The sequence below is a fragment of the Bactrocera neohumeralis genome, chromosome 2 (genome assembly GCF_024586455.1).
Source record: "Bactrocera neohumeralis isolate Rockhampton chromosome 2, APGP_CSIRO_Bneo_wtdbg2-racon-allhic-juicebox.fasta_v2, whole genome shotgun sequence".
NCBI classification, from domain to species: Eukaryota; Metazoa; Arthropoda; class Insecta; order Diptera; family Tephritidae; genus Bactrocera; species Bactrocera neohumeralis.
In genome coordinates, this window is record NC_065919.1 from 65012425 (window position 1) to 65036544 (window position 24120).

At 33.5% G+C, this 24120-nt stretch overlaps 1 protein-coding gene across 1 annotated transcript in view; it reads right to left on the minus strand.

Moving 5' to 3' along the window:
* Positions 1 to 24120, minus strand: part of LOC126760263 (elongation of very long chain fatty acids protein 7) — a 50242-nt gene that overhangs the window by 7578 nt on the left and 18544 nt on the right. The window contains exons 4-5 of the mRNA XM_050475762.1: positions 19401 to 19563; positions 17420 to 17556 (exon numbers count right to left, since the gene is read on the minus strand). Coding sequence (XP_050331719.1) covers positions 17420 to 17556; positions 19401 to 19563 — 300 coding nt within the window. The remainder of the gene's footprint in view (positions 1 to 17419; positions 17557 to 19400; positions 19564 to 24120) is intronic.

The following is a 24120-nucleotide window of genomic DNA, read 5'->3' on the forward strand; positions in this document are numbered from 1 at the left end:
CACCGTTAGACTTTTTGCGGTGAAGATATGTAAAGTCTAAAGTCTATGCGGACAATCGCACTTCGATTCAAGCCTTGGAGCGAAACATTACGTGTGTCATACGCCATTCACCAGCCGAAGTTTTTTTCCAGACACTTATGTTATAAAGCCAGCTATTCTGTGGACAGTACAGATGAGAGTCAGAAGATGATATAACAAAATGTTCATTGATGTGCTTGGTTAAGAAGTAATGAGTGGATCCACATTTGTACTGATATGATATTTTACAATACTGAGGCCTTAAAACCTAACAAAAATATATAATTATTCACTTTGTTTTCAAATTAACACCATGGGAATCCATTGAACCACAATAAGTACATTAAACTACGAGGTTATACCAAATTTTTGTTAATGAACGAATGTCTATGTAATAATTTTACACAAAAAAGTACAGCATCATTGTATATCTAAGCAAAAAATTAAAAGTCTGTAATAAATACAACAATACAATACGAATACGAACATTTGTAGTCAAAACAACAAAAACGAAAAACAGTTTGGCTTGTAATACTAAAATGACGTAGCTAAATTTTCATTAATATCTTTGCGCTCAAGTAAAAATAAGGGCTTTAGAAAGAAATCTCAATATGCACAGCAACCAATCTAACGGCATTCTTGCGAAGGACGTTATCAAGTACTCCACTACTTACTCATAAACATGTATGTATAAATATGTGTATGCATTACAATTACCTACATTTGTACTTATTCACGGTACTTTAACCAGTTTGTTGAGAAAATGTTCAAAGAACTTCGCAGCAGCTTTTTGCTAAGTCATACATACAAGAACAAGAACAAAAACCAAAAGTGAGTTGCAAAAAATTCTTGCAGTTGCGCTGAAGGCACTGTTGTTGCCGCCACAGTGGTTGCCGGGAGTGTATTGCAGCTTGCTTGGCGCCAACTATGTTTGCCGTTAATGATTTTTAAGCTAACCAGCATGATGACGCTGTGTGTCGCTAGCCAATTATCATTTATAAAATATTCTAATTGCGAAATTATTTTATATACTTTCCATTACAACTTAATTGATATACCTCTATATATATAAAAAATGAATATGAATATGTGCTAATGAGGGAGTAATTATTTGATTGAGTTATTACTCTCCTAATTGTCAATATTTACTATTATTACGTATTTACATATACATTTTTTCTTTAAGAAATACGCATACATGCATATAAAACTAGTTCAATGAATATACCTAATATTACAGTTATTATCTAATTGTGGATTTACCATTTTCCAGAGTTACATAACTTTCTTCAATAAATTGAACATTTATTCCAACGACAATTCTAGCTAACTTGGTTGTATACGAAATGAGAGATCAACTACTCAATCACAAATTACAATATTTCCTAAAAAACTTGTAATAGTGTTTGCATATATCAGCCTAATACAAAAATAAAATGAAGGTAACGATGCCCAAGTCCGGTGATATTTGAGTTTCGCTCGCAAATATTTGAATTTTAACCAGCAAAGACAGAAAAATGTGAAAAGTAAAAAACACTAAAAAATCTTTTGCTGATTTCAACTAGCGCATTCTTCAGATTAAGGTTTATGCCATTACAAAATTGAATAAATTCAAGCTTTGGATGAGAATATATCTTTTAAATGATTTTCGTGGTGAGAGTACTTTTCGTTTATGGTTGGTCAGAAAGTTTTAAACATCCAGAAGGAAGTATCAAAAACACCCAATAAAGTATATATGTATATGTTGCTGATGGGTTATACAGCGTGATGAGCTGCATCGGTTTAACCATGTTCTTCTATCTGCAATTCCCCTTAAATCTAAAAAAATCCAGTTCAGCAGCCACAGGCAAAACTCATTACTTTATGCAGGCTATCTTGTCTGTTTTTTTTTTGTTTGAGATATCGATCTAAAATATTGCAAACGTCCTTTTCTCCCCAAGAATTTGCGCAAATATCGAAATATTCGATATCGGACCACCATAGCATATAGCTGACATACAAACTGACCGAACAAGACAAATAGCTTCTTATACCATTTTATACTATAAAAAATGCACCTGTGGACGATATTATAGTTTCGATGTAGCCAAAGTTAATGTTTTTTTGTTGGTTGCCAATTTTCGAATCATTAGCAAAATCGTCATAGAACCCAGTTAGTTTCACCAGAGATAAATAGATGCTCAACTCTCCTGTCAGAGAGAGCAACTCACCTACCCGACTTTGACAGTTGATTGAATGAAGTAGATTATGAGGCTTCACAATTAGAACGCTTGAAATGACCTGATTTAAATTCTACCAAAAATAAATGTGAACGGAGGGACCTGGCTACAACGCAAAATGTTAGAAAAAACGCAAATTTTGAGGCGCTCTCACACTGGAATAAATTGGGCATCCCTTTGTTCCTGGTTTCACTATACATACAGGTATACTCATTTAATACGACATTTGCACAGATATTAATATTGTAGCGTTATTAGGTCATCTTTTTTGAAAAGTGGCTATCAATGCCAGAGAGTGCTGAAACTGAATTTTCTGCAATTTGGGACTTTGGACTCTGGACCCTTATGAAAAGATATTTTTATAAAATTTAGTAGTATAGAAGTCATCATGAAATCTTTTGAATACATATTATATGTTATGTAACACTTAAATTAAAATAAATAATTTAAAATTAAAATTTCTTAAAACTCTTAACTACGAAAGCTTTTTAACTGTGGCCACATGCTCCATATACGAGTATATGGTGGGCAAAATTAGTTCTCGCAATTTCATACCTCTTAACCATCTGGATAAACTTGAATTTATCTGTGCTTTTGGCGTTCTTTTTATAATTTTAGCCACTGAAAATATTTTCCCAAAGTCCAACATTGAGGCAATATAACCTCTAAGAGTGATTTTTTCTCACTTTTTTGTCACTGAATAGTTCTTGTACAAACAAAAAACAATTAAGCCCTGAGTTACGAAAAACCACTTGACTCACTCAACACATTTTGTCTATGCAAAATCATTTTTAGTGACAGCAAATTGAATGATTATTAAGCTTGTCAACACAGAAATTATGCTGACAGCTGGTGGCAGCGCGGCGTGTGGCAAGTACCAATGACAGCCGTAAAATCAATGATACGCCAAAAGCGAGTACAGATACGCTGGCAACAACTACAAGAGCGTGACGTATGCGAAGGCGTGCAGCGACGCCATTGAAACGCTGTGCCGCGTCATTCGCATGACTTTGATGCCGCTGTGAGCACTCATTCATGTGGGTGATCAACAATCTATATATATATATTAGTGTATGGTACGTATATACAAATATATGTTGGTGTATGTGCATGTGTGCGTGGTGTAATGCGTTCAAATTGTTTTGAGTAATTACTGTAAGAAAAATACCGACAGATATCTTGATTAAGCGCTTGATAGAATTGCCATTATTTGATAGTTTTGCTTTTACATATACTATATGTATATGTAATATACGTAGCATTTTTAACAACAATTTTGACAAAAGTAATATCAAAATATTTTTTTATTGCGCGGCTGGAATTTTTTCACATATCATGAGTCTGTTTAAAGGTTAGTTTTATTATTATTACAATTTTTTTCTTGAACTAAACTATGTGTGTAGTGCTATTGTTATTGTTATTGTTTGGTTGAAATATGCCAAAGTCCATTCGAGTGCCACAAGTCAATGACTTGCTCCTTAGCATTCATATACGTGTGCTATAATTTTTTATGGACTTGTTTTAATTAGCCGAAATATTTATGCCAGTCAGCAGCTTGAGTTATTTGAAAACAAAAATAGTTTCAGCAGCATTTTTATGTCTTTTTTCTACAGTGCACCTGCTGCAGTTTAATTATTTTTTATGAATTATTACTTAAAATTCTCGGGAAAATTTTAGGCCAAGACACATTTAACGAGGAAATTTAATTTAAGTTTGTTTTACAAATATTCATTTAAGCAATTTTTCATATTTCAGCTAAACAATAACAAATTTACTAACTTCGAAGTGATTTAATTTTCGGCCGAGCTTCTACTCAGTTAACTTATTGGAAGCATACGTAAGTTTAATACTTTTTTTTTGAATCACTATATAATATACTTTGGAATGTAGCCACATTTAACGATCAAGTTATATATTTAATCATGTAAACATTTTTTAAAGCAAATTTATTAACTTTGAAGCGGTCCAATTTTTGAATGAACTTTTACTAAATTTATTTATTTTAGACATATTAATGTTATGGAGCTATGTTTTCAGAGAAAAGTAACATTTTTATGCATTTTTTAGTTCATTTAAAATTTGTATAAAAATTTTGAAAATTCTGAGGATAATGCAAAATATGTTAAAAGTACAAATAGTTAAAGACAAAAGCATTTAAGTAGAAAATAATATGAGCATAAATTAATCTGCTTGAAAGTATATCAATACTTCAATTGTGAAACTATTTATGATCACTTAAGTCAATATAAACCATTTTTGGAAACCTTAAAATAAAGTGAGAACAGAAAGGATTTGGAGGGTGTGATAATGGAACATAAAATCAAGCCAACGGTTTTTTTTGAAGAAGCTGCAACTTTATATGTAACAATAGAACTATTTCAAAAGTTTTAGGAAAAGACAATAAAGCAAATGAAGTAGTCATCATACACTTATTAGATCCTTTTTTCGTAAATACTGAGAATTTCAGAAAAAGAATAAAATGCTAATAAGTGTCTGTAATCACTGTCCGCCAACATATGGCATTCTCCGGGATTTTATACTTTTTTAGCGAACCACTTCTGAACTCCTTTTTATGAATTCACCTAAATTTTTAAGAAACCTCAAAGAGCAAGTTATGTGAGCTGTAACCTTTGAAATTCTACATTCGTTTTGATATAATGCTTTCTACTACGAAATATCCCTCTACAGAAATGCCTGCCATGCATATTGAGTTAAACATCAGAATTTATGGCATTTAATTTAGGTTTCGAGTTTCCTCAGCGAGAAAATTTTAAGACATTGAAAATATGTAATGTCAATATTTTCTATCTGCTCATTTTCCTTATTAAATAAGGCACGAAAGAAACAAAATCTCTAGCGATTTCTCAATGCGGTACACAAGGATATATATAAAGCCAAAAAATTTTATAAATGAGAAATTTAAGGAGTTTCTGCTGTGCTGCTTTATAGCTTTATAAAAAATTATTTTAATGATGATCACATTTTTAAAGAAAAAAATAATAGACAATCATATATGTATATATGTATATAAAATTTATTTATTAATTTGTTAATTTATTTTCTATTTCATTTTAATATGATCTGTAAATAAATTTTCAGACATAATAGAAAAACAAAGGAAAACTGGCTGCTTAGGCCTTCGTCCCAAATAAATAAATTTTAAGATAGAGAAGTACACATGGACTTAGTTGAAAAAAGCTTATCGTTGAAAATAATTTTTGTTACAAAATTTAAAATTATCTTTTAAATTTTTAATAGTTGAATAATGTGTTACATGAAAGTTTATTCCAAATACTAGTTTTTGGCGGAGTTGCCACTTTGTAATAGTTTTTGCACTGTATTAAATTGAAAAATATTATAATTGGGCTGACAATCCAAAAAGGTTTAAAAGTTATATCTGACGTATATAAAACATTTTCACACAGAGTTGCCACCTTCTTAAAAGTTTTTGTACAATATAAAGTTTGTCTAATATATACAATACTCGTATTACAATATGGATATTGAGCTAAACAAAGTTGGTAACTACTTCTGTCAGAAACATTCTCATTTGTCGGAACGGCCGGTTTAGAACCATTGTAGCGTGTTGCTACCAAACAAACTGAACGTACGTAATGAAATGCTTGTTTGGAAAACTTTTTCATTTGACAAGATATCATCACGCAATTTGGCATGGATTATTGTCCAAAGCAACGGTACAATCTCCGAAGAAATTGCTCAGATCGAGGCCCTTTTGCATATAGTTGCCATTTAAACTGAAATATCGGAATCAAGTGCTTGTGTGGAAAACTTTTCATTTGACAAGATATCTTCATGAAATTTGGCATCAGCTATTGCCTAAGATAATAGTACAATTTTTGCAGAAATCGAGTCGCTTTTGCATATAGATGGCATACAAACTTACCAAACAAAGTTCTTGTAAGGAGTTTTTTGTATTTGTGAAGGGTATTATAGCTTCGGTGCAAGCGAATTTAACAGTTTTTCTTGTTTTTGGGTCAGTATATATCTGAAGTATTTTAAATTACTTTTAATCGGCTCTGTATTTTGAATAACTATTTACTCGCTATTTTATCCAACATACACATTCGAGTTTAACTCATAAATTGATTCTTCTTACAGCCAAACGTTTATCTAATACCTATATTCACAAACTATTTTCTACAATATCCAATACAAATAAGTAATTTTTTATAATCTAATAATATACTTTACTATTTGTTCTTCAATAAGAGCACACATCAGTCGTCGCTTGCCTCACAAGCGAGTTCGTTTCTTTTGTCTTTTATATGCGTGCAGGCATTTGGCATTATGCATTATATACACAAAGCGTGCATTAAATAATATTTTGTGTAAATGTTTTAGAATTATTTTTACAAATAAATTAATCATAAAAATTATGGTTAGAATACAAGACAACAACAATTTTATTGTTATTCTATTGCAAAATTGGTAACATTTAAATGCATTTTTGAGAGCAATTAGCGCGCTTTTCTCTTCTAGTACAAAGCAATTTAGAACAAGTACATATTTATTAGTCACTTCTATATACAGACATATATACACATATATTTATATAAATAAGTTTCGCGTGCAAGTGTTAAATGGCAATATAAACAACATGAGCGCAATAAAATAGTAATTGCTTGTAACGCAAATTGTAAGCAACGCATACTCACATACATACACACACACACATATATGTTCCGGTATATAAATCTGTAGAGTTGCAGCAGCGTTTGAGTTTGCTTGTAATGAACCTTCATGCCACTTGGCTAGCGGTGCATTTAAGCTGTGTTGCCACTGAAAGCGAGAGCGCCTTCGTAAGCGCGTATCTTTGTTTGTGTGTATGTGTGTCTGAGTGTGACCTACAAAGCAATCGCTGACCAGCCATGCAAGACGGCGGCAACTGCAGCAGCAGCAACGACAAGTAAAACCGAAATATACCCGTTTTTGTTGCATAAAAAAAAGCAGTAACAACAAATATCGATTAGCACGCAACGGCAGCAACCACTACTGTAGCAACTGCAACCACTATGGCAACAACTGCAAAATTCTCAGGCAATGCAATAGTGGTAGCAACGACGATTGTGCCCCCAAACAGCAACAATGTGCTACAATCGCCAATGGTACGACGATTGCACGCTACCGATAAATTGCAAGCCAAAAAGGAAAGACAATATAAACAACAACATTGTAAAAAACTAAAAAAAAAAATAAAACAGCAACAACTTAATAGCAATTCAGCAATATTTGCAGCTGAATGTTGCCATTTGCGGTAGCTCAGTTCTAGTGTTGTTGTTGTTGCTCTATTACAATTGGTGTTGTTGCAAGCGCTCGTGCCTGGGGCTCGGTAGGCGTGCAACTGAAAGCGAATTTGTGTTGGACGAAAGCACTTGACTGCCAAACTGGAATAGAATGACCAAGTTATTGCAAATCGTCTAACGGCATTCGAAGCAGCCGCAAACAGTTGCTACATGCCATGTGTTGCACTGCTCGTTGGCATTGCGATTTGAGACAATTTGATGTTGCAAAAAAAAAACAATAAATAAATAAAAAGTAAAAATATTTATTTTCTGATTTGTTCACTTCGTGGGGTTCACTCTAACAGTACAACACGCGAGCGCAGTTATTATGGCTGCGTTATGTGCTGCACAGTGGCTGGAGTGCACTTGCAACATGACAGCCATGCTCACACGAAAATAAAGGAAATGGCGTGCAAGGCAAAAACCAGAAAAGGAAATATTTGCCAACGAAGTGGTATTTGGCATGGCTTGTTGTTGGTATTATTTGCATAAATTTTGGGAGTTTTGGGATTTTGAAGGAAGATAAGAAGTTGTATGTCAGCTGTTCAAAGCCAATTGGCATTGGCGTATATAAATAGTTTATTTTCTATTTTTGGAAGATTTGAAGGTATTTGCGTAGTTTTTTTGATAATATGGGATATTTTTTTGAATCGATTTAGACCGATGTGTGACTATTAGTCCGTCGTCCCTCAGTTTTTGAGTTATCTGTCTGAAATTTTGCTCACGTTCTGTTTTCCCTAAGAGCCGCTCATTTGTCGGAATTACCAATTTCGGATCACTATAGCCAATATCTATTACCAATATCGGACCGTATAGCTGTTTGGAAAATCAGTCGCGAGCAGAAGTTTTGGCTGAGAGGGAGATTATCGCCGCCACTACTTTGAAGACTTCCAGATAATGTATTTTTCTGACGATTTAAAGAAGTTAAAGCATTTCTGAGCTTAGTCCATCAAGCTATGAGGAGACTATGTTGAGAGAAATTGCTGAATTAACTCAAAACTCAGACGATTGTGCATTGTACCCCATGCGTTAATACAAATGAGTCTTTGAATATATATTTAAGCATATCTACACACATAGATACGTAGATATTTTATATATATATATATGTATATCTTATATTGTTGTCATTATTGTGCAAAGCTGCAATATTGTTGTAATTTTTCCAAGTCATTTCCCTCTTTGTCACACACCAACAACAAAATACTTCTAAGAATATCGGTCAGTGGCTTTTGAGCAGAAGTAAACAAGATTCGAGAATCAAACGGTAAATACTAATGTAGTAAATCAAATGAAAAATGTGGACACGATTTGTAAATACTATTTGCTTTGTGCTTAATGCTTGCCGTGCGCAAGAGTTGCTTGTGCGCAGAAGCTATGCGCGCAGTTGCGTTGACAACGGATGACTTTCTGGCGGCGGACATGGGGGTTAGACGTTGCGAAAATCGAGAAAAAGATAGATAAAACTGGTATAAATTAGCGGCAAGTAATGGGGCATGCAGCAATGTGTCTCTATATAATGGGTGATTCAAGTGGAGAAACTTTTTTTAAAAGATCACGCGTGAGTCGTGTCAAGCTGTCATGTTATTTTTGTTCAGTATTGTTTGGCATTTCATCAAGGAAAGACTTACTATACGCCTGAACAACGTTTACAAATCGTTCAACTTTATTACGAAAATTTAAGTTCTGTAAAGAATGAGACCTAACATTCATTACTGGATAAAATTCGGCCGAATAAACCATCTCCAACAAGTACAGAAGAAAATATAGCCTTTGCTTAGAGTCTACACAAAGACCGTGGAGAGTCGACTCGGCACTGTTCGCAGCAACTCGGACTGACGTATGGAACGACTTTATGTCATTTATTATTATGGCATTTTATGTCGAGAACTTTAGCCGTTCGACCTTCCTAAGCGACATCGCTTCGATCTATGGGCTCTTGAAAAGTTCCATGAAGATCCGACGTTTTATGTTGTTCAGCGATGAAGGCCATTTCTGGTTCAATGGGTATGTAAAAAGCAAAATTGTCGCATTTGGGATGAAGAGCAACGTAAAGAGATTTAAGAGCTGCCATTTCATCGAGAAAAAAAAACGTTTTAGTATGGTTTGTGGGCCCGTCAAATCATCGGTCCATATTTTCTCAAAAATGATGCAGGTGAGAACGTAACCGGTTATGGTGACCTATGGTGAACTTTGCCGGCGACATTTGGTTTTAACGAGACGGCACCATTTCCCACATCAAACAAAGGATTTATTAAAAAAAACACTTCGGTGAGCAGATAATTTCACGTTTTTGTCTATTGGCCACCAAGATCGTCTGATATCACACCGTTAGACTTTTTCCTCTGGAGATATGTAAAGTCTAAACTCTCTGCGAACAATCCCGCTTCGATTCAAGTCTTGGAACAAAACGTCACGCGTGTCATTCGCCAGTTACAAGTCGAACAGCTCGAGCGAGTCATCGAAAATTGGACTCAACGGATGAACCATCTGAGACGTAGCCGCGGCCAACATTCGAAAGAGATACTTAATCTTCAAAAAATAAATGTCAAAGTATTGAAGTTGAAGTTTCTATGTTTTTTCTTTAAAAAGGTAGGTAACCCCGAAATGGATCACCCTTTTCTTTAACATATATATCTATTGACAACATATATGTGTATACATAAACGTATATAATCAAGAATGTTGTAATCGGTCGACTGAAACCAATAGTCAAATAGCAAAAAAAAAATAATAAAAATAATAACAGCAACAAATCAATAATTAAGCGAAATATATAAACAAAAACAATAAAACTGAAATTGTCTGCCAACAACGCGAGTTGTAAGGGGAAGCCGAACGGAAAACCGCTAAAAAGCAAAAGCGAAAAGTTCGCTTGGAATCAGTTAGCGTGCTGCCACTTCCACATTTAATGGTGACTTCCACTAATACGCCTGCTTCCACTTGGTTAGCAGTTTTTGCCACAGAAGTGAGTGCGGCTACAAGCAAAAAGCGCGCCAAAGTACTCAACAAAAAGTATGCAGTATCACATACATAGGTGTGCGCTCATATGATATTTGAAAGTATTTTGCCAGCGATAAATAGCAAATGTTGGCAGTAATAATGAGCACTGCCAAATGCATCAGACATAGAATGCCCGTATGTGTGGAGCTAGGCTGCCAAGAGTTATTGCCGTCACGCCAAACAATGCCGGCAAGCAATACAATTGAATTGAGTTATGCTTTCAAAAATTTACTTTTCATATTTGTGGTTTACATATGGACGTGTGACAAAAGGAAAATATTATGCAATAATCAGATACACTTTTTTCATCATTGCCTTCTTTAGGTGAAAAATAATCAAGTTAAGAAGTGCATTCATAATTTAATCATGACCCTGTTCAACAAGTCCAAAATTCTTAGTTTGGATCTTGAACGTTATTTTCAACTTCAAGTTAGTTTTTGGGATCAATTATTTAAATAATGCAATCTGCATGGTCTAGTTAACTTTTTACAAAGAAGACGGATAATGTGAGATGCTAGAAAACAAATTCAAAGTTATTCAAATTATAAGACCAAAAAATGAAAGTATTTTATTTTCAAGACACTCAATTCTACCGATAGCTTAAGAAGTCTAGACCATAGTTAGTTTAAGAATTTATTTTAATAAAAATTTCTGCCAAAAGAAGTAATAAAGAAATCTTATGACTTGTTATGATATTGAAAAGTAAAAGTAATTGGCATTTTTAAGGAGCGTTTAAATAATTTAATTTAAAAATAAGAACCGAACATTAACTTCGTTCCTTAGCTATAATACCCTTCACACGTGCATTTCTGATAGCATAAAAAGGTTCAAAAATATCCTTTTTCTTAATTTTGATTCACCAGTTTGTGCTAGAAAAGTATTTTTAATCCCTTCTTTGCTATAAGAAATATATCTAATACATTTATAGTTCTCATCTGAACAATATATTCGGAGAGTATAGCATTCTCTTAAACAATAATCCATTACAAATTATCTGCAGATATTTTTTCAAATAAAAAAGTGTTCCTCAAAAATACATAATTTTGATCGATTAGACTTTATGGTAGCTCTATGCTATAGTGCTTCGATATGCGGCGGTTCCAAGAAATACCCTACTTCTTAGGGAGAAAATGACATTTGAAAAGTTTCTGGGTGATATATCGAAAACTCAGTGGCTAGTTTGCATATACATGATTGATTCGACTCAGCTTGTTCCGCTCATCATTCATTTTATAGATTCTCCAACATTTAGTTTTGGGTCTTACATACTTTGTGCTAAAAATTTTGCGAAAAGGTTGATTGAACTTGTAATCGCAATATTCTATTCGCCTACAATGCACAAATAAATTGAAAATTTCTTTCACTTCTCGAGCAGTGAGAAAGTTGTGGTGTTTAATAAAAATTACGGTACATATTTCGTACCACCTGCAGAACGTTCTTAACAATAACAATGAATATGAAATATACATACATATAAAAAACGGATACACTTAACCTTGAGCGAGCTTCGCCATGCCTGCAGAAATACAATAAAAAGAGAACTTCGCTTTGATGACATGAAACTGTCATTGATCTCTCTGTATTTGTCGAATTCATATTATTTTATTTGCATTTGCATATTTGCATACAAATATAGTAATATTCTTATTGAAAACAATTTATTTGTCAAATTGATTAAATACTTGTTTACTTTATTATTTCGAAATTTTAATTACATGTGCTGCGGCAAAGCAAGACGAGTTCAAGCATTCACTTTTCAAATGTTATTTTGGCTGATGTTTATATGATTCACAATAATAAAAAATTAAGTTATAATTCATGATCAAATACGCATATACTTGTAGGCATCTTAACGCTGCTTAACCAATGAAATAATTTTTAATTAAATTAATGGAATTTTTCGATTGGAATTCACAAAAAAGTATATAAATTAGTATTAATGTTTCAATTCAAAGTATTGTCTGATTATTTTTCAAGAATTAATGCTTTCCTCAAATACTTTTATTATTGCTGGTTTGACGAGTCGGTTTTACTGTTTCTAACATTAAGGTGAGTGAATTATTTTGTTTAAATAAAATATTGTTTTCGAATATTCTAATTTACATACATATGTATGTATGGATAATAGACAATAATGAAAGAAATTGTATGGAATTTTTTGAAAAATTACTATAGAGTTTAAAGGCCGAGAAAGATAGTACTAAATATTGAAATTCCCCATGCTCTGAGGTATAAAAATTTGCAAATCCAAGCAAGATATACATAATGATGACTACAAAGTACCAACCCGTTATTTTCTTTCTTTGACAGAAAATTAAGTTAGTATATGACATCATGAACGAAAGCGGAAGATAGACTGCGGTTACTATGCAAGTTTGACAGTTCGTTTCGTTCATGTCTCCTCTACACTTTCTTAGTTGTTACTAAATATTATGGATTCAAACATTGTAACAGCATGGGTAACATAAAATGCAGGAATTTATTTTATTTCATTGCATAATGCATGTTGTAAGTAATTCGTAAGTAGATACGTGGTGTAACTTAACAGTAACATAACAACCGGCTTCAGTGGTCTCTTGCTTAATTAATAAAAATGTGATTTGTTAATAAAAAACACGAAAGGAAGGGTTAATTTCGGGTGTAACGGAACTTGCAACTTTCAAGGATCAAAGCCGTCTAAATAACTTCAGGCAAAACTTCATATTAGGTTGTCAAATATCTCCCTTCTGCCTTTTTGCTGTTTATTCAACGCTTTATAAAAAATGTTATAGTAATCGGACCTTTCACAAGCCTCTTTTGAGTTCAACTTTTCACCAACAAGGGCGTTCGCCATGGAAAGGAAGGGATGGTAATCACTTGGCGCTATATCCGGCTATATGGTGGATGCGATAAAACCTCCCATCAGAGCTCCTGTAGCTTCTGACGAGTCATCAACGAAATGTGTGGTCTGGCGTTATCCTAGTGGAACACTACTCCCTTTTTGTTGGGCAATTATGGACGCTTCTGGTTGATCGCCTGATTCAAGCGCTCCAGTTGTTCGCAGTAGATGATAGAATTAAGTCTCTGGCCATATGGGAGCAGCTCATAGTGCATGATTCCTTTCCAATCCCACCAAACACACAGCAAAACCTTCCTGGCTGTCAATCTCGGCTTGGCCACTGTTTGGAACGATTCACCGGCCTCCGACCACGACCGTTTTCGCTTGATATTGTCATATGCGATCCTTTTATCATCGCTAGTCACCATACGCTTCAAAAATGAAATTAACATATATGTAACTGAAGAGACTAAATTTAGTATATTGAGGATGTCTGAAAATCCTGATATTAGTTATGGAGCAAGCTTTCACTCCATTTTATTCATTTTAGGCACAAAGATGCCCCGTTAGGAGGAAAAATGCGAAAAAGTCAGGCGGCAGTTCAAATATTTTTAATTAGGTATATGAAGGCTTAGGGAATAATTTATTCGATTTTTAGTAGTTTTTAACAAAACAGTTATAAGGGCAGTGGGCATGGTTATCATCCAATTTCACATAATTTGACATTGTTGCAAGAGGGAGAGTTATTTGTTGTGTGCAAATTTGAGTGATAAAGTTTGAAAGGTTTGGGGGATATATACATTAAACCTATTAGGACCGGGACCGCCTGCTTTTTAAAAATTTGTAATTTTCGGGATAGATCCTTACGTTCCCTATTGAATTGAGATTCGGACGCTTACTAGCCAATCCAATGAAATAATACCCAAATTTTTCTTTAATTTTCCAATCGTGAATGCCAAAATTAGCGAATTAATTAAAAATAATGACGGGAAGATTATTATTTGTCCAGTGCGTGCGCGAAAATATAGGGCTTGGATCATTTTCGGTTAGGGGCACCAACCCTGCTGTTATAATATTTTTTTTATTTCTCAGAGTTAGAGTTAGAGCTCTGCTATATTAAAACTGATTCCGATTTGCACTTGAAAAGGCATCCGCATAATTCTAACACAGTAGGCAGGATGTAATTTTCTGCGAATCGTTCACCATGTCTGCGATGAACTGCTTAACAACCATATAAGGATAAGGATAACTTTTATTTAATTTTTATGGTCACTAGTGGCTTTTTTACAGATTTTCTTCTTAAAATTCTCATTTCGTTGAGCCGATTTTGAATTATTCGAGTTAAAATATCATTACTAAATGAGTTCTGCAACTCGGCTTTTATCTCGACAATGTCTTGTTCTTAAGTTAACACAGACCTCTTTTAAACTTTAGCTTCTTTTTATTCCATAAGTTTTCTTCCTCCTAGTGATCAGCCTAATATAATAATAATCACATAAGTGAAAGCTTTTAAATCAAAATGTCTAAAAAGTGCCATGCGTGGTCATATGCCCGCTATATGGGCATATGGTATTCTGGCAATACCCAATAGCGTGTATAAAGAATTTTTAACAACATTTGATACGTTTTTTTTTGTTTCGCTATGTATCTATGTAATCTTATATATATGTATATTATAATATATCTTGGGATCAAAAACAAAACTCTCATACTCTTTACCAACATGTTGCGAGAGTTTAAAAAATATTTGATGAATACGTATTTTGTTGTAAGAAATGATCACGGCTACACAAACTTACTACCATCAAAAATAGTGAAGTTACTTATTTTAAAACATTCATACTTTTTATGCTCATCAAAATGCTTTTAGATATTATAAAAATAAAATCTATTATATAAAAATATTTCATCACTAATTGAGTGTTTCTGTAAAATCAGTTTCCATATGATTTCGATACTAAATGGGAGTCAAAGTAAACTGTAGTCATAAAATGTCCATCGGAAATCTGGTTTGTTGTAAGAAAAAAAGTATCCTTTGAAAAAAAAAAATACCAAAGCACAAAAGCAACAAACTAACCTTATTTCTATATATACTTGTTTAGGTGAACAGCCGATGAAATATCAACTTTTACAATACTTATTAAAATATTCTTTTTTTGTATTTGTTCACTGCAAAATATGTTCATAAACAACATTAAGAAATTATATCAATTCGTTTTAAAAAATTTGTGGTGAAAGTACAAAAGTAAGATACACAAATATTGGAAATTTTATAAATTATTTATTATTAGCTGATCATTAAGTCATCAAATTTCTGAAACAAAATTTACCAAAAAGTGTAAAAATTATTAAACAAAATAAAGTCAATACCATTTAACTTGATTTGTTGCTGACTAAGACTTTTTTTTTTTTTTTTTTTTTTTGTAATGAACACTCCGAACAGTTCAAAATTTGTTTACAGTCTGTGTACTTGTTTGTATAAGTGCCTCAACAGGTTCTGTTGCCTACACGACCTCGCCACGCAGCGTCGAATGCGCCAACAGATCGCCGATCGCCATAAAGTGTACAGAGACCGCGCTAAGAGGGTTGATACGCTGTCAATGACACTCTTGCGGCGGCTTACAAGCCGCACTTAATTATTTGCCAAAATTTAGGCAACCAAATAAAGTCAACAACAGCAAATACAATACATATAACACATTTGCATGTGTGTGTGTTTATTTTATATGCAAATTGGCGACAGCGGAGTCAACAAGTTGAACTGCGAGAATGCGGCTAAAGAACGATGCGCTTTGCTCAGTAAACTTTGCTTGCAGCAAACACAAGAATATTACCCAATAACTGGCATGCTAAAATGCCATTATCGCAGCGCTTAGTTGCGTTGCATATATACTAGGATGAGTGGCTTATGTTTTGGTTTTGAGTAACTTTTGGTTCTCAAAGCGGTCTGACGATTTCTAAGGATTTTATGATTTATTATCTACCTGATAAGCTAACCTAGTCAATCATATGTTCTTGTATGTTTCACTTCATTGGAGTTCTAGGTACCACGACGGACCGGTGTTCGAAGCTGCCCATGTGAGATACCTGGTAACCTAACCTAATCTAACATACTATATGTTATCACATCTTTGACTGAGATAAAATCGTTCGTCGTGATCCATTAGAACAACGAGAAACTTTTGTTTGGTATGAGTTTTTGGTAAAATAAGGAAAGTAGATTACAGAAATCAATATTTTCTTTAACAGCGTCCACAACTCAGCTTAATTAAATAATTTTAAACTATATTAAAGCATATAATAAATTGGAGGGTCAATTCTTTTGCGCATTACAATAATTGTTTTAATCAGAAGCAGTGTCTAAAAAAGAGCCATTGTTTTGTAACACTGTACAATTTTCAGGCAATTAATTATTTTTTTCATATTTCTGCCCAAGCGGAGGTAAAACCTCCAATGGAATCTTTTTTTCTGAGTCAAACTGACCTGACCTAATGAGCACACGTACTGCTTGTTATTTAAATGAAACGTGTTGCCACTTTTGGTCTTTTGCTCACATTTTGTGCGCAAATATTTACTCGTTAGTAAACAAGAATTACCCAAGCCTTTCCGGCTGACTTTATTTCTTTGCATTTAACATTAACTTATTACCACGAACCAACGCGAGTCTACGTTGCGGCATGCAGAATTTTCCAACAGGTTTTTTCAATTACAAATTAAGCTTATTTATTCAAAATAATATTCTCTGCATGTTATTTATATTCAGGCAATACTTAGTACGTGTAGCTCGTTTTCGGTTGGCTTTGCATGTGGTCACTTGGCCGAAATTTGGCAATAATTCTAGTTAGCTGCAAATGCTGTGGCTCTGCAGCTGTAACCAGCTCTTGTATTTGTTATTTTCGTTAGTAACTTTTCTAGTTTTCGGCATACAGTTTTGTACTTTTTATATTTTTTTTCTTGTCTAAAGACGAGGACGCATTAATTGTATGCTTAAATGTTTGTTGTTTGCTTTTATATATTTATTATATACATATGTATGTGTGTATAAGTAAAATACTTACAATTTGCAATTCAGTCATATACTTCTTCCACCACAGAAACTTGGCGTATTCTGGTCCCATGGCAGACATCATATAGTAGAAGTACATGCAGACGTGCACGAAATTGTTCAGCAGATTGGGGAATGTTGCATTGCCACCTGTGGAAATTTTGCAAAAATGCAATATATTAATGTATATATTAATGTATATACTGATATATATTATTATAAATCATCATCATTTTGTTTAAATATATTCAACAAAGAAATAAGTAAGGGCCAAATCACTGGATTTGTTCAGAGTGTACCTTGTGACCATATGTTATATAGAAAAAATGCAATGCAAAATCTCAATTATTTTCTATCTATGTATATATCCAGACTGATTCAATTGATATAATAGTTAAATCCAAAGAAAATTTGCTAAACTTTACTAGACAAGCCATGTGTATTGCGCTAAGGTCCACTCCAACCACTTAACGCCATCTGGCACCTATTGCCAGTAGACGTCGTCGGGAGGTGTATGGCTGCGAAAGTTGCTATCAGACCTAGAGAATCTGGGTTCTTAAAATAATACGTGTCTAAACACTCGAAAATCCTCACTCAATTTGGCTTCATCAATTGAATCATTTAGCCGCCAAACCGAACTCTGGCGGCTCCTTCTCTGCTCATATACCGCCGAGGTAGTTATGGGTGGGAAGAAGCCATTAGAGGAGAGGGACAATGAGCCTCTTTACGGATGGGTCAAAGCTTGGGGTGAAGGTTGGTGGCGGGGTTTACTGTCAGAAGCTCTCTATCAACTCCAGGTTCTTACTTCTTGACTATTGCATTGTTTTTCAGGCCGAGTTTGCAGCCACTAAGGTAGCAGTAGATTTACTGCTCCTTAGTGCAGCCTCCTTCAGAGAAGTGACCAGAGCAGTGAGCAGAGCGCGATACTAGCCTTAAACTCATTAACAGTGCATTCAGGGCTGATCAAGCAGTGTCTTACCTCACTATCAATAGCATCGAGTGTCTTTGTGATTAGACTGGTATGGGTGCTAGGCCACAGCAGAATCGCAGGAAATTGTAAAGCTGATGGAGGAGCTGGTAAGAAAAGGCACCCGAGAACGGCTATCGGTAGATTTTGGCGAGTCGGTGATTCCATATTCCGCCTGTGCAAATTTATATTGGATACAAGTTCGAATACAGGTGTTATTCTAGTTACATATTGCAGTCCGCGTGCTCAGCCATTTAACCTAACCTTACAAGACAAAAAATTTTGAAAATGTTGACGAAGCGCTCAATGCTCCGGAAGATGCTGTCGACGTACTATGCATATGTTTTGAGCTAAGATGCACTCGTACCTACCAGCAAATTACTGGTTGAGCGATATTGACTGGAGATTGTAACCGTAAGCCACTGAGCATTTCTACCAAAAAACTGCTAAATGGAAATTCTAAGTACAAGAGCTCATGAACAGAAGCCATATACTTTCAAATAGAATAGTGAAAATTTTCTAACCAAACTGCTGAGATATTGAAGCGTTCGCTTCAGCCTATTTCTGGACCCACAATGGAATGGATTGTCGTTGTATTCAGAGCATTAACAATATACTAACTGAATGTTTACATTTGAAAATTGTAAATATATGTTGAAGGTTGCCAAAAATTTAAATTGCAATTTTAGTTGTTAAACGAATAATTGTAATCTTGATCTACAACTAGAAAGATTTAACAAATATATATTTTAAGGGAGCGTGCACTTAACATGTATCAAGTTATTTGCAAACTTGTCACCAGATTGTTCGGATTCTGAAGCATAGCCTTAGATAATATAGTCTGTCAAAAATTTTCACAGATTGTATTTCTTAGACTATTTGAATAAAATCTAATTTGCAGAATTTTAATCTGGTAACATTGCTTTTATGAAAAAAAAATTAAAATTTTCAAAATTTTCTAAAATTTGTATATTCAAAATCACCAATCATATAAGTATTTTAAATTTCTTAAGTCTCAAATACGCACCAGCCAAAAACTTTACGAGCACCCAGGTTTCCAATGGCGTTACCGAGTGATGGTACACATGCAACCATGTTATTTGTGACGATTTTTTCCGCAGCACAAAGAAGAATGTGTCAGCAAATTCAGTCAATTTCGAGAGGTAGTAGACGTAACAGAGATTCAGCATCTGCAAAAACAAAAAACGAATAATTTCAGTAAATTAAAGTTGATTCGAAGTATATTAAAAGTCGATAAATATAATTTCCTTAATGATGAAATGTTTACACTTAAAGTTTGTTTACATGTCAATATATTTTTGGGCAACAAACTATTGATATTAACTACTTTTAGTCTGAATGTTTATGAATAAAACTGTATCAGTCAAATACAAAAACAATTTCGTTTTTTTTTTCATATTAATTTGCTAAGTGACCTTACATCTTAGACACGCGTCCAAATAATATATGCACAACCAAACACATACATATTTACATATTTATTCCGTCATAACAGATATTCGCACTTTTTTGCTTGAAAATAAAAAAATTAAAAACCATAAAAATCAAAGGTTTGGAAATTGTTTTTGCAAAGAATTAGTAAGCACAAGAAAACTCACAAGCGGTGAATAGCGTAAACCGTAAGCGTCGTTGGCACTATGGGCATCAATGATTGAATAAAGATTTACGCTCAAATGTATGTATGTATGTTTGTATATGTGTGCATATTTTTATTTAGTAAATACTATAAACGTCGCACGGTTGGTATTTTACACGGTTTTTGCAATGTTACGAAGGAGAAGGCATAAAAGACTTAGTTGGTTTGGTATTTGGCATAAATATATTGTAGCAAAAATATCATAAACTCACATAAATACATATTTACATAGTTAGTAACATAGCAGGTTTTTGTTTGCATACCATATTTATTATTTTAGTTTGTATTCGCGTGTGTTTTCGCGGCAATTATCAATGGCACTACTTGTAGGTCAAACCGCGAAGTATTAAGACCAATGATGAGGTGTAAATTTGAGTTCTAAAATATCGTTCGGAGCAGGAAGGTGATAATAAATTATGAAGGAAGAAGTTTTGTCAAAATTATGATGGTACGTACATATGTATGTGTACAGATTCTTAAATGCAGTGAAATGTATGATATTTAAACTTTTTTGCAAATGCAAAGGAATATAGTTTTATTTAATAATAACGTATATTTTGTATTATATTATAATATAAATTAAGGGGTTAGGGGTAGTTAGAATTTTCAAAAAATTAATTTTTTTTTGCATTTTTGTTAAGTGTAATATCTTAAAAACATTACCTGAAAATTTCACGTTTATCCGATAATTAGTTTTTGAGTTATTCCACAAATAACAAAGAGAGCTCGGCACTTCAAAGCGCTAGTGTGAAACTTTAAACGCGTTTTTCTCAAAACTATGTTTTTTTAACCGGTGACAACTTTAAATCGAAAACTGATTGATTTTAGATGAGTCTCCAAGGACTTATGCTTGTCACCGTAAGTACCTTTTTTTGGAACAGGGTCAACACAAACAACTATAACTTTGGAAATTAAGTTTTTTTTTTGAAATTTTCGTGACTTCACGTCAACACATCCTATAATAATGCCATATTACTACTTTTGTAAAATAACATGATTTAATAGCAAAAAAAAAATACTGAAAACTCTCATTTTGTCGTGCCTCTGACTACCCCTAACCCCTTAATATAAATTTAGTTCTATTAAGAATGATGTAAATGGATAATAGCAGCTGCGCACATATTCTGAACTTTGACTGAATAGACATTGTGACAAAAAAGTACCCGAAATTATAACTTAAATTCCACGGGTAAATGATATTTCAAAAAAATATATTTTGCTAAGTTGGTAGGACTGTTCTTAATTATTATGCCAAATATGCGCTCGATCATTCAACCAGTTTGTTTACAGCAGCTGCTTAAGTCGGTACACCTCGGTAGTGAGATTGGATAAAAATATCGAATTTGTCTCAAATTTTGTATTTCTAACCAAATTTCGTGTAGGGAATCGTTGCGAATGTTGAAAAAACCTTACGGTCAAAAACAGAAGCCTACGAGTGGTACAAAGTCTTCACAGACGGTCGAGAAATCGTTGAAGACATGCCTCGTTCTGGACGACCCTTCTCATCAACTGAAAATACTAAAAAAAGTGAAGAATATGATGCTTGAAAATCGTCAGGCAAGTGTTAGAGAGATGACAAGAGTGTTCGACATCTCTCGCGAGTTCATTCGAATGAATTTGGTGGACTCGTCCCGATACAGTTGATTTTTTTCAAAAAGACGAGAAATGATCTAATGAATTCAAAATTGTAAAATAATTTAGCGAATGGGGTTCTAAAAACAAGCTAAAAAACCTCGTTGAAGTCGGTCAAAAATAAAAGTTAATGCTCTTTGGTTTATTTGATTACCGTGGAGTGATTTAACATAAATTCGTTCAACAGGAACAAACGGTCAATAAGAATTACTACTTTACCGTTCATCTATGTGAAGCAATTCGTTGTACACGACCGGATTTGTGGAAAGAGAATTAAAACCATTAAATTTTCCACAGACATAAAAAATGAAGTCACTTCTCAGCCCCATATTTATCACATTTGGCTGTCTGTAGCTCTTTTTCGTTGAATTCGTTCGCTCATTGGAAAATCGGTTTCTAAATATGCACAACATACTACAAATGATTAAGTTATCTCACATGCCAATAGAGATATACGGTATAAAGTCAAACACAGTGAGAAAGAAGTCTATAATTTTGTATATTGGAGATCACAAAGGGAAGAGAGAAAATTCTCTCAAATTTTAATTACTGAGAGGGTCCATATCTAAATCATTCATATAAATCACAATTTTATCTCCTTTTGATCAAAGTTTTTATTTTTTCATGACAAAAAAACCTGCGCCAGTTTTATATAATGAGGCTACCATTAGTTAATTTGTAATTTAGCTTTCATCAAATCTAATTTAATATATTCAGAACAAATCAATTACACAGTAACTTAGGATATCAATTACGATTTTTCTCAATTAGCTATAATAGAAATCTGTCAAGTCATATTTAAGACTAAATTAAGTTATAGTAAATATTGTGAAATATTTGTACCCGGTCTTTCCAATTTTTTATTTCTATTTTTTTCTATATTTTTTTTCATACTATCTACATACTTATAGCGCTAAGCGGCTAGTTAAGCAAAGTATTTTTTTTTAATTATTATTGGAGCTTTACAGCACTTCAACGTCAATGTTACATTTAACAGCTCTGTAATTGGATGTGTGGAAACACCAACACCGGAAATTCCATATTTACTCAGCTGGTTTTCATTTTAAACGATTGTGAATTCACGATACTATCATTACCTACAACTTGGTGTCCTTGTTGCAGTCAAATAAAATGATATCAATAGTTATATGTGTATATAATTATGTGTTTACTGTATATTTTTCCATTCCTTTTTTGTTTTTTTCTTTTTACTGTAGTGCGTAAGTTCTGTGCGTTGCATATTGGATTTCCCCGGCAATGGTTTTATTGTTTCATTTACGCATGAATAAGCAGAACTTACATCATTTAGGCGGGTTTTTGGTAAACTCAATTTAGAGAGGGAAACATATTTGAAATTGAATTTTGAGATATATGGTATGTCGTACATGGTAATTAAGTATATTATACCGAAAAATGTTGTGAAGAACCAAGAGTGATTTGTCCATAATTCTGGCCGAATAGCTTGAAGGAGCTCATAGTGCACTATACCACGATAATTACATAACCTTACTTTTTTGTCACAGGTAGATTTCTTTACTTTTATAATATTTTTCCTTATTTTCAAATGAAAATTTGAATGAAGAACGCTCGCAATAAAAGCGAGTAGAGAAATTGCGTATAGAAGACAGCTATTATACTTAGAGGTCAGTGAGCATTTCGAAAGGAGAGACAATTTCTCCGTTGATATATTATTTTGATCGATATTATCGTAACACAGTACATAATACTAGCAGCGCAGCAAAAAAAAATTAAAGCCCTGAACAAGGTATGTATATTAAGTTTTCCTGAAGTTTGTTACACCCAGAAGGAAAAGTCGGAGATCAGCGCGATTGTCATATCCGGCTCTCTATCTACCTGACTGTCTGTGACGCGAATTTATTTATCAGTTTTTGAGATATCGATCTGAAATTCTAGACCTGTCCATTTCATTTTAAAAGCCCGCTCATTTGTTAAAACCGCCGATGTCGGAACAAACTAAATGAACCTTGTATGGACAAACTAATTTATATCACGCGATATTTGCATGGAATTTAGCGTGTATTATTATCCAAAGAAACAGTATAATTTATGAAAAATTGTTCAAATCGGACACCTATATCATTAATCATACTAATCGACAAGAATCCAATTGTATGGCAAACAAGATATCTTCACGAAATTTGGCATAGATTATTGACCAAAGCAACCGTTCAATCTCCGAAGAAATTCTTGAGGTCAGCACAATATAGAATATAGCTGCTTTACAAAGTGACAGATCGAAATGAAGGCTTGTATGGAATCTTTTTTATTTGTGACGGTTACTATAGCTTCGGAGCAGGCGAAGTTATCGCATTTTCTTGTATTTTTTTATTTTGTAAATGAATTGCACCTATCACCATGTTTTTACAAAAACTACAAATATTTTAGTGCAGTTTACTAAAAAAAAGTAATTACGATCAAAAGTTCAACATAAATAACG